Source organism: Megalobrama amblycephala, linkage group LG8 (genome assembly GCF_018812025.1).
Source record: "Megalobrama amblycephala isolate DHTTF-2021 linkage group LG8, ASM1881202v1, whole genome shotgun sequence".
NCBI lineage: Eukaryota > Metazoa > Chordata > Actinopteri > Cypriniformes > Xenocyprididae > Megalobrama > Megalobrama amblycephala.
The window spans coordinates 23977373-23989508 of record NC_063051.1 but is presented as its reverse complement, the minus strand read 5'-3'; the positions used below and the strand labels follow the sequence as shown (position 1 = coordinate 23989508).

At 37.5% G+C, this 12136-nt stretch overlaps 1 protein-coding gene across 4 annotated transcripts in view; it reads right to left on the bottom strand.

Annotated features, from left to right (window-relative positions):
- The window catches only part of pbx1b (pre-B-cell leukemia homeobox 1b), a 103816-nt gene extending 93421 nt beyond the window's left edge, over positions 1 to 10395 (bottom strand). The window contains exons 1-3 of one of the 4 annotated variants that reach the window (XM_048200153.1): positions 10270 to 10395; positions 5574 to 5836; positions 3861 to 3934 (exon numbers count right to left, since the gene is read on the bottom strand). In XM_048200153.1, coding sequence (XP_048056110.1) covers positions 3861 to 3934; positions 5574 to 5761 — 262 coding nt within the window. In that variant the 5' untranslated portion in view covers positions 5762 to 5836; positions 10270 to 10395. Of the gene's footprint in view, positions 1 to 3860; positions 3935 to 5573; positions 6219 to 10269 lie in introns of those variants that run through there. The other 3 variants (XM_048200152.1, XM_048200151.1, XM_048200155.1) reach the window with 3 other exon arrangements.
- Positions 10396 to 12136: the final 1741 nt, after the last annotated feature.

Below are 12136 nucleotides of genomic sequence, written 5' to 3'. Positions count from 1 at the left end.
GATCACAGACGCTCGGACAAGACACTGCCATTGTAAACAAGTGGATTGGTCTATTTCTATTTGGAACATGTTTTAAAATTCATCACTGATTATAATAAAACTGCATTTTAAAAATGAATGCATGTGGTGCACTTTAAAAAAAAAAACAGTCATTCTATGCTACCAAAGCGATTAGTTTAACTGCAAACAAAGGAACAATTGTATTTTTTGTACCATTTTGCTGTTTGATCGGAAAACAACATAGCTTGAATTACAGCCATTTTACCATGGTAAATGTGTACCAACCAAGTACCACCTTAAATGCAGTCAAGGTAATACACAACCTCCTCATGTGGTTTACTGCTTTCATAAAAAGCCAAAAACAACAATATTATAAAAGACATCAATATTCAATCAATTAAATGTGTTATTAATCTGAATATTAATATTAATCTGACCCTCTGCATTAATATAAAAAGTGTAGTGTGATTTTTAACAAGGTGTCTAAACTACAATACACACCATAAAAATATCACAGTGTAAACAAACGTACACAAAGACTCTAAATCCTCCTATATGCAAACACACACACACACACGTATGCACAAACCTTTTGCACACACACACACACACACACAAACACGAGTCACATTCCTCAGACGAGAAAGAAAATATGAGCGGAATGAAAGCGAGTAGAGAAAAGCGCCACGAAAATACGGCTGTGTCTCAGACGTGCGGACTAAAATAAAGTGTTCCTTCCTCCTCCTGCACGCAGAAGAACGCTGCGGGTGTTTAGATTTCCCTCTGTGTCCGACGTTCCGTTATATCCCAGTAAAAACACAGCAAGGTCAAAAGGTCAGGTCGTGAACCAGGGCAGCGTCCTCCCCTGCAGGTGTCAATTGGCACACTGGGAGGAACTGTAAAAACACACTATAGACACACATACAATTTGCTGACAGGACTGTACGTGATCTTGAGCTTTAAAAAAAAAATTGGATGTTTCAGCTGTGAAACTATAATAACTACTTTAGACTTTACCAAACACAATCTGGTCTTTAGTCCTTCTCATTGTTAAATTGTGACATTATGTTAACATTGTAAAACAAATTTTTGAACTGCTAAATTGCTTTTCTTAAAAAGTTATATATATATTCGACAGTACACTTTTAAATTAAAACAGTGATGTGGAGAAAGTAAGCTTAGCTTTAATCTCATGACTACATATTTTAATATCTTTAACTTTTTTAACTAGCTTGATAAAACAAACAAATCCTAAATCTCACTGAAATAGCCTGTTTAAAATTATCTAAAGCACTGTACCTCAAAATGAGAATATACAGTACACAAATCTTGTTTTTAAGGCAAGACACTCCAGGTGAACAGGGTAAAAAAATAACTAATAGATATCACCATTATTCCCCTGTTGATTGAGTACATTAAGAATTGCAAGCATTTTTTGTATTACAAGTTTTCTGAAATGTTATGTTTAAATATGCATTCATTTTCATTGTTAGAGTCAAAGTTTTTTACAGAGAGGATTTTTGATATCTCTTTTTATCCATAAATCAGAAAATACTGCCAACAGCCAAAAAAAATTATAATAATTTTCACTATTTTTTTTTAGGAATAAAATGTTGTATAAAATCAGGCACATTATTTATGTACAAACCCCTCTGTGAAAACCTTCAGAATACAGATAGGAATAAAACTGTAAAGTTTGGTGTATGTATGCTCTGCTGAAGTGAAGATTTCTGACTCAGAGCAGGAGAAAACAGCTTTTAAAGATATTTACTGTAATTGAAATCTACAGACGCAAATAGATGAAGTGCTATTAAAGATACTCTTTAAAAGTGTATTTTGGATGTTTTCTTTCCACTAGTCTGAAAAAAAAAAAAAAACACTTTATGAAAAGCCAAAAAACCCAAAATCTCAAAATTGACAGATGCATGAAAAAGTGTTTTTGCCTGTAGTGTCTCGCCTTAAGAGTAATAAATTATTAAAATGCAAAATAAACTGTAACTGAGCTGACATTACTACTAGTCAGGTTTCAATAATCACTATGGTAATAGAATATGATGGAATAAAGAATATGCAATTACTAATAAGTTTAAAAGGAAACAATCACAGAGACAATCTTTTACTTTTTTCTTATTCACCAATATTATGCAAAAAAAACTACAAAAAGAAATTTCAATATTACAAAGCAGTGCTCAAAAGTTAAATTTAAGGCAATTATATTTTATTGCACTAGCTTTACAGTTCTCCATTAAAATATACACCGATTCAAACATCACTCCTGCATGCTTTTGCCAATGAACCAACATCTCCACTGATGTCAAAACAATTCTCAAGAGCAATTTTGATTCCTACATGACTTCAAAACAAATAAAGTTAACCACTGTACACAAAAGAACACCGCAATTCAGTATTTTCAGTCATTTAAAACAGTGAATGAGCAAAGAACAAACTCAAATTGATGGTATACTTTCAAAATCCAAAACACTTTTAGACAAGACCAATGTTTTAACCCAGCTAAAATTGCTGAAAAGATCTTTGAACTTCATCCATGTTGAAGTTCAAAGAGGCAGCAGAAGTGGGCCGAAAACCTTCTTATGCTACCACAGAACAAGCAAACGTCACATCTAAAGACTTAGAACCTCGCGCCGTGTCATTTCGACCTGTGCCGTCTTCAAGAGCTCACGGCCCACGTTTTGGCCTTTCATATTTTCGCAGATAAAGGGCAAAGAGGAGCAGAGCAGTCTGGGATACGTCCGCATCGTCCGGCGTTCCGTTTGAGCTCGAACTCTGCATGAACTCGAAAAAGAAAAACAAACAGAACAAGAAACGGCGGGGAGTAAAACTCCACGCATAACTGTGTCACTCCCCTCTCGGACGCTTAGCAGGAGCGGAGCAGCAGGCCGCAGAAACACCCCCGCCCGTGCTCGGGGCCCGAACTCAATGAAAACATCATAGCCAACCATCGCAGAGACAGAATAAACAGAGATGAGAACCACCCACGGCCTCACAGCTGGAACAGAGCAGTCAGAGAGATAATGATAAAGAAATCTGCTTTATCCTTCATCTAGTCCTTTTTATTACACGCACTAATGACTGTGAAACACGCTGGAACCGTTTCCACATCAAACCGCAGAGCGATAGCGTCTCAATATCTCTCCAGCACAAATCCTTCGTAGTTCCCGGCTCAAGGAGGACGAGACACTGCAGCCAGTCTGCTCTCGACACGCCAGGGCAGAAAACAGACCGCAAACGTCACTTTCCACCCTTTTCTCGGCAGCAAAACGTCTACTGTTACATCTACGATGTTTTTAATCATTGCGATGGCTCCAAAATGACGCCACAAAATTAAACGAGCTTTCCCTCCAAAAATGCACAAACACAACATTCATTCATCGCTTTAACCAAACACAACAAAATAAACATTTCAGCTAAACAACTTATGACGGTTTGAAATTGAATCCTGCACTTTCTAACCAAACCTTAGCTGCACAATAAAAGAAGACTGGTGCAGTGCAAGAGTTGTAAAGATGATTTAGGAGCGAGAGGTCAAAGAAGCTGAACGTTTTTCTTCATTTCCTCACTAGGATCGCCACAAAACCACATTTACCGACTGAAATCCACACACTAAAACATCTACATCCAGTGCACAATGTAGAAAAACAGCACAACACTTTATCTTTTAAGCTGTTATTGAAAATATTTACATAACTAAATATGTCACCACATGTGCAAACCCTTAAAATACAAAATGTTTCTTTCACAATGTTGACCAGACGCTGCAATACTAATGCAGCTGATGTCCAGCCTTTTTAAAAAATTTGTCTACTCAAACAGGGTGTTATTTATCAAATAATATCACTTGCCTGTTTTTTCTTTGATCTCACACAGGACGTTGAAGAGCGCTGGCTTCATTCTGTGGCAGTTGAGTGCATGTTTTCTGAAACACAACACAAGGCCGCGGTGAGCGTCTGAACAGCCCAATATTTCACTATGCTAGTAAAGAGTTATTTATCTGCCTGTTGCCTGAACGTGAAGTGATCATGGTGAAATGAAAAGCACATATTGACCATTAGCCAGCTCATTACAGTCTCTGTTTAACATATTTATGCTTACGCATAATATGAACAAAATTCCATTAGCAACTAGCATTATTTCAGCAATTAATAATTCATAGATTTGCATGTACTGTAACAACTCTAAAATACTTTAAAATGATATAATTATTGAACATCTTTACTGTACGTTTTTATTAAACACATGCATATGCAAAAGTACTCAACACTGGTAAAAAAGGATTGTTGGTTTAACTTAAAAAAAGTAAGTTACCTGGTTGCCTTAAAATTTTGAGTTCATTGAAATTAAAAATTTGAGTTAATACAATGAAGGCGATTGGTTTAATCAACAGAAACTCAAAATATTATGTTATCTGAACCGAATTAATCATCTAAGTTGATTTGACAAAAGAAAAACTCTTGTGATATTTTTTTTTTACAATCTATGAATAATTAACATATTCATTTAGCAATGGTTGTGGGGTGATTACATTTTTAAACTGTTAATTGATAACAATCGTAACACTGAAAAATACAGAAAGAGAAAAATGTGAATTAAGAACCTCCGTTCTGACCATATTCATCCTAAAGGGACACGATCAGATGTGCGATACGAGTCTCGGTGCTGTCTGTCAAATTCTATCTTGGCATCTCTTTCATTTCTATTGACAAAAAATGAGCACTGCATGTCAGAAAAATACACTGATGTCTGTCACTACACACCACATGTGTTTGGACACACTGACAACAGCGATCGTGTTATCAGTCCATTTCTGGATGCCTACTTGTCAATAATTCCTGATATGCATGAAAACATTGGCTCATTGCAAATTATTATAAAAATGTCAAACATCTAAACTATATTCCTTTGTTATAGTATTAGTAACATTTTTTTCTGCCAAAATCCCACAGATATTGTTACTACAACAGAATTGTTTTTGGTTTTCCACTTGATAAGTAAAAAGAAGCTTAGATGCCAACTAACATCACAGAGCAAAATGACAGAAAATATCTCATATTCATTTATTAAGAGTTTACAGTTGTAACAATAACTGTAGCATTGTATGGTATTTATCATAATTTGACAGTATATATTTTAAGGTATGCTTATAATTAGGTTAATTAAATATTTTTGGAACTTTATCTTTAATTAGCTTGCTAAATGTGTTGTAAAGTCATGAACTAAAATAGCTATATTACTAAACAAAATATGTATATGTAACGTAAATAATGTTTTATAACTAATATATACAAATAAATGTACAAATGTTTTATTGTTATACACATTTTTCATTTATATATTTAAATTATTAATATAGATTTATATAAAAGTAGTGCATGGTATAATTTTTTTATTATTATTATGGATATGCTTTTGAAATTATTTAATTAATTTAATGAATATTGTTTGTTGAGTGTATTTTATTTTATTCTCTAATCAATCAGTCAAGTGTCATTGGCGTCTTGAAGATGAAAGTCAATATGAATATTCCAGATCTTTGGATGTGATGAGTGACAGCTCACCTGGCCTGCGCCTCGTCCAGACTCTGGTCAGTGATGGTCATGATCTGTTGTAAAATGTCTCCAATGTCCTGCTTCCTTCCGTCTCCGTCAGTCGCTCCGGTGTTGTCCGGGATGTGCTGAGACAGGCCGGGGTGTCCGCTCATCCCCACGGCCGCATGAGCGTGCATCAGGCGCGGCTGCTCGTCCATGTCGGCCCGCTCTGGTCCTCCGGTCGCTCTCCGGTCCAGCTGCGGCGAAGATTCCTCTGGTACTCTCTTGGCAATCTGTAAGCACAGTCCTCCTGAGCTCACTCACAGTCCGAGACACTACCAGCCCTTTAACCACTAAACTCACCAGTGTGTGTGTGTGTGTATGTGTGTGAGTGTGTGTTATTAATCAGGTCCCGCGTGAACGCAGCGCTTCATACACTCGCGCGTTATTTCACTGTTTCATCCCGCTGCTTTTGTTACATTGTAGCACTCTCAGCGCTCAGAGACTCTGCGATGCTTGTGGCCCCGCCCGCGCATCTTGATTGGACGCAGGGACCATGCAGCCCCGCCTCCGTATGTCTCTCAGTGCACGTCAATCATTGGGCAGGGGAGATGAAAAGCGGGAACGCGCCTTCGTGCCCTCCTGAGAGGCAGCTCTTCATGTTTGTCCGCTGCACATGTGTTTTTTGTTAATAGCCTATCTCTGATAGCACACATGCCTGGCCTTTTCTGTGATTAAAAAATGTTTGGGGGTGTGACCAATATGCAAATATTAATAATGCTGGCTATTAAAATAATTAAATTAATATTAAATATATTAAAATTACATTAATATAATTAATTATTACATTTAATAATATAACTTAATAATTAAAAAATATAATATACTATTAACATCAATGTATATTATAATATATTATAATTTGATAATTATTTGTATTATTTTTTAATAAGTATTATTAAAAGCATTAGCATGATCAGAAAAAGCTAAATGAAGGACATGAAATATATTATATATGAATTCATAATGGTTACAATTTTTTTAGAATTTTTATTTATATAAATATTAATTTTGATATATTAAATTATAATACACAAATAAATAAAAAAATGATTTAATAACTGATTTTTCATTAAGGTTTTTATGAAACTAGTGCTTGCTTGCTAATTACACAAAGCATATTACAAATAATTGTAACAATATATTGTAAAATAAAATAATATTTTAATAAAATATTTTTAGATTTTGATTACTAAATTATACTATATTTATAATGAATTGATATATATACAGTTATATAATAATATATTATTATATGTAAACTATTATTATTAAAACTTTATTAACTATATTTAAAGAATCTAAATGCCATATCTTTTTTATTTGTCATTCATTCATTCATTCATTCATTTGAGTTAGAAACACTTTTAAATGAGGGACATTCAAGATGGTGGAATATATTAATGTGTCAAACATGAGTTAAATCACTGAGTCTGACATTCAGGGTCTGTCTCACTTTCCCCTTTGACCAGTGATAGACCTCCATTTTCTCTCTAAGACTCCATCTCATTTTCCAGCCTGCTGCCAAGGAATAGATATATTTCACAGCGGTGTAAAACTCCCAATCAAAACAATCGACCTTGTCCTTCATTCATTTTAGTTATTACCCGGTTAATGTGCTTAATTCAGGATTAACGATCGAATGATTCTACCCTTCACTGCAGTCGAGGAAATCCCAGTGAATAATGTTGAATCATTACATTTTTCATACTGATTTCCTCTTTTAATTAAGTAGTAGCAAGGTGTTTGTGAAATCCAATCCTAAAATAATTTTATGCATTTTATTATGAATGTCTTGTCTGAGCATGTAGTGCATCGATCTGTTTTTATGCTCAGTGCAGCACTGTGTCAGGTATGTTCAAGCAGCACGCTTGACTGTGTTCGGTTGGGTTTTTCTAATGTAAGCCGGTGACCCATGGTGCGCAGCCAAGCAGCAGGGCCCCAGTGTGTGTGACCAGGCTGAAAAGTGCCTTCCAGGTCTGAAGCATCCACTCTAGTGCTCCAGCCACAGGGAAAGAGGGGGAGGTTACACACACACACTGGATCCAGTGTGTATGATTGAGAGATGCCTGCTTAACTCAGCCAGGAACATCCAGCAATCTCGGAGCAAAAATAAATGGAAGACACTTTAGGCTAGTTTCCCTGTTCCAAATTGAGCAGTGACCCTCTGGCTAATAGACAGATTTCTTGGAATGTATTTGGAATGACTTTGCAGACAGTTCCCTGGTTGTTCTCTGTTTAAATTTGTAAAAGGAAAGTTCTGTACCTGGTAAGCAGAGGCAGCAGCGTGTGCACTGTGGTGGCGTCTCTGTAATGTGCATCTCGCCATCTGCCAAGTGTAACAGCAATCCCTGAGAGATCTTTCACGTAGCATAAGAGACGGTCACACTGTCCAAACATCTGTCCTGACCAGCGCACGACAACATATTCACCCATCAGATCAATCTAACAAGCTTTCAGACACCACTTTTAAAGTGAGCAATTCATTGAACATTAAAATATGGGTTAAAGCACCATGAAATCGAAATGGACCATTTTTGAAGTATATATTATAAATGATTTATCGGTATACACCTTTTTTTAAATAAATGTGCCTCATAATCTTGAATCAAAATAACTTCCCCTGCCTCTTGCAGTGACATCTTTTCTCTTCTCTGATGATGAGGGCGGGGCAACCTGTCACTCACATGAGATCCACCAACAGCAAACCACAACCATCCAATCAATTCCCCACGGACAAAATCAAGCCCCACCCTACATTTGTTCTTACCTTTAAATTACATGGTTTTGAACTGTAAAATAGACAGTAAACTAAGTGCTGTCCCATAAAGCCTAAAATGTTGCTACTGTATTTTTTACAGTAAAGTTCTGGCAACCACAGCTGCCATTTTTTGTTACTGTAAATTTTACTGGGATTTTTTTTTTTTTTTTTTTTTTTTTTACAGTGTATGGAATCTTTCCTTTGCTCAAAAGGTGGGGTTTTTTGCTTTGTTCTTCACACAAAGAAAAAAAAATGGTTCTTTTAAGAACTGTTGACTGAAAGGTTCTTTGGGGAACCAAAAATGGCATTTTTGAAACTCTTTATTTCTAAGAGTGTAGCAAAATAAATAGGAAGAAGAAAAATAGTTTGCATCCAATTTTGGTGCAAACCAAACTAGTTTGAAACCACTGAACTATTTAATTTATGTAAAATTACCTCTCAGAATATCAATACAATTTTGCTTGTGGCAGCCACACTCATAGTTTCGTCTCAGTGTGTATGATGAGAAACAATATTGCCACCCTAATGTGATTCTATGTCATACATTCACAGCTATTAAAAGTAACAGAGTCCATTTCAGATCACAATGTCAAATACAACACCACAGTGGGGGAAGAAGCTTTCCTCATGCTACTTCCATATGGAAAACCACTGGATCATCTGTCTATCATATAGTCAAAATGCCAACAGTTCCCAAAAGGGAATTCTGCAGGATAGGGTAAACGTGTTAAAATGAGCTGAAAGTATTGTCAAATGTTAATATATAAAAGTAAACATGCACGATGTGGAAGGTGTGTGTAAATTTGTGAAGGATATGTGTAAGACTTTGTACCGAATTCTGCGGGCGCATTCTATGCAGGCCTGTATAAATAAAATATCCTAATTTACAGTTTTAATACCATAAAAAGAACAACCAGGAATGGCTATTGACATACGACTTAAGACAGCATCGAGGATTTTCAGCTGCATATCAATAAAGACATGAATTAATGCCAAATCATATATCACATTTCTCATCAATGAAAGAGCTTTACAGTAATCACTTAAAACCTCACTCTACACACACCGCAATCACACTATTTGTGCTGTTTCACACAAACACACACACACTACCGCCATTACACTTGTGTGTGTGTGTGTGTGTGTGTGTGTGGTGGGTGGCATGAGTGAATTGAAGCTGACAGCGATGAAGTCGTGCAGTGGATCTGTGGATCTCTCTGGTGCCACGGGTCATTCCTCACGAGGAGGAGATTCCGCTCACACTGCTGGAAGTTTTAGGGCTGTTCCTGAAGGAAGTGTGAAGTGTGACAACAATAGAGTTTCTTTTTTCTGACAATCATTTGATTTCTGTGAACTTACACTTATGGAAGTCTATTTGGTTCCACATTTTTTAAATATTAATAAACTGTCTATTGCCATTGGGTTTTTACACATGCATTTTTTTAGGATCTTAAAATGGTAAAGGTTCACTCTAAAAAATGCTGGGTTAAAAACAACCCAAGTTGGGTTGAAAAAGGACAAACCCAGCAGTTGGGTTAAATGTTTGCCCAACGTGCTGGGCAGTTTTATTTAACCCAACTATTGTTTAAAAATTACTATATTGCTGGCATAAAATGAACCCAAAACAGGTTGTAGACACACATTCGCACAGCAGCAGAATACAGTTGTCAGTCCTGTATTTGAGTCCTTAATACGGTTACGTTCACACACAGTACGCTTGTTTACAGGTGTGACAACCGCATTTTATAACTGAACTCACACCCGTAAATTCTCAGGACTCACAACCGCATTCTCTGAATTTTCGCGCTGTGTGAACAGAACCGCACTGGACAACTAGTTGTCTTTCACGTCATACAGTGCAAGAGAGCCGGTGTTTTGTGTGTGGTTTCACTTTCGGTAACTTACAGCGACAGAGAGATGAGCTGTGCGTCATCTTAAGGTGTTAGATCCAGTTCTCCACCGGAGCGGCTCCCGTCAGTTTTGTGTTTCTTTTCCAAATTCAAATGCCGTTTCATGCTCGAGACGTCGCAAAGGACGTGACACGCGAGTGCAGCATATAGGCAAAGTTCCTTTAAGACAAGTCATTTCACTCGGCGGCCATCTTTGAAACGCCTCTCGGGCATCCTGGGCATCATGCAGCTCTCTTTGAATGGGGAAACATCAAATTCTCCAAAGCTGTTTGCCAAGCTTTCGATTAAATTTCATATTTGAAATCACCAATGAATTCTGACAACAACTGTCACATAATTTTTTTTCCAAACGCTCGAATCATGACAAAAAAACCCTGTATTTTTTAGGCTGGATCAAGCTAATGTGCATGCACAGTCCTAAATGCGCGTCTCTCGTGCCTCATTTCGGAGGCGCGCGTCTGACTGTTTCTATAGAAACCAGTGCTTCTAACGGCCGCTGCAGTGACGCGATGACTTTACCAGTCGGCGATTGGCTCTTATTTGGATGGCGGGACTTATTCCGCCATATTGCGCGTTACACTTTCTCCCATTCAAAACAATACGAGTGACATGTCTTGTGTTATTCTATAGGAATTCTACGGAATTCACAACCGCATTTACTTACAGGTGTGAGTCTTGAAATGTCTCGTTTACACAGCAACTTTCAGTAGCGTTTGGAACTCTGTCTGTATGAACATGCAGGGAGTGTCAAGCCCGTATTCTCTTACTAGTAACTATGACGACAGTGATCAACGTAATATTAAAGATGGCGACGTCCATAAAACTGAGAAGTATTATCACTTTTCACATGACAAGAGAGTAACTGAACCGTGAGTTCATCCATCAAAACTTCATTAACCAACAGTGGCATGTAAACACACACTAGCAGGAGTCTTTAACCGCTGCACAGGCGTGTCACGTCGTTGCGATATCTCGTGCAGTCCTGTTCCGTTCACACAGCGCGAATATTCCGAGAATGCAGTTGTGAGTCCTGCAAATGTGTACAGGTGTGAGTTCGGTTATAGAATGCGGTTGTCACTCCCGTGAATAACCGTACTGCGTTTGAACACAACCATATAAGGACTCAAATACAGGACTGACAACCGTATTCTGCTGCTGTGTGAACGTGGCCTAACTCACACCCGTAAATTTTCAGGACTCACAACCGTATTCTCTGAATATTCGCGCTGTGTGAACGGAACCGCGCAGAACAACTAGTTGTCTGTCACATCATACAGTGCGAGAGAGCCCTCTGCTGTGTTTTGTGTGTGGTTTCGCTTTCAGTAACTTACAGCGACAGAGATATGAGCTGTGTGTCATCTGAAGGTGTTAGATCCAGTCACTGTTCTCCGTTGTGTTTCTTTGTGTTTCTTTTCCAAATTCAAATGCCCTGTCATGCATGGGACGTCGCAAAGGATGTAACATGCCTGTGCAACGGTTAAAGACTCCGGCTAGCACGTGTTTACATGCTGCTGTTGGTTAATGAAGTTTTGATGGATGAACTCGCGGTTCAATTAGTCTCTTGACATGTCAAAAGTGATGATACTTTTCAGTTTTATGGACGTCGCCATCTTTAATTTTACATTGGTCACTGTCATTATGGTTACTAGTAGGGCTGGGCGATATATCGCATGCGATTGTCACGCGCATTTCCTCAGTAAAGCCGGTTCCCTGATTACTGCTAAATCGCCATCACCTGCTTTACTGACGAAATGCGCATGACAATCGCATGCGATATATCGCCCAGCCCTAGTTACTAGTAAGAATACGGGCTTGACACTTGTTGCACGTTCATACAGACAGTGTTCCAGACACTACTGTAA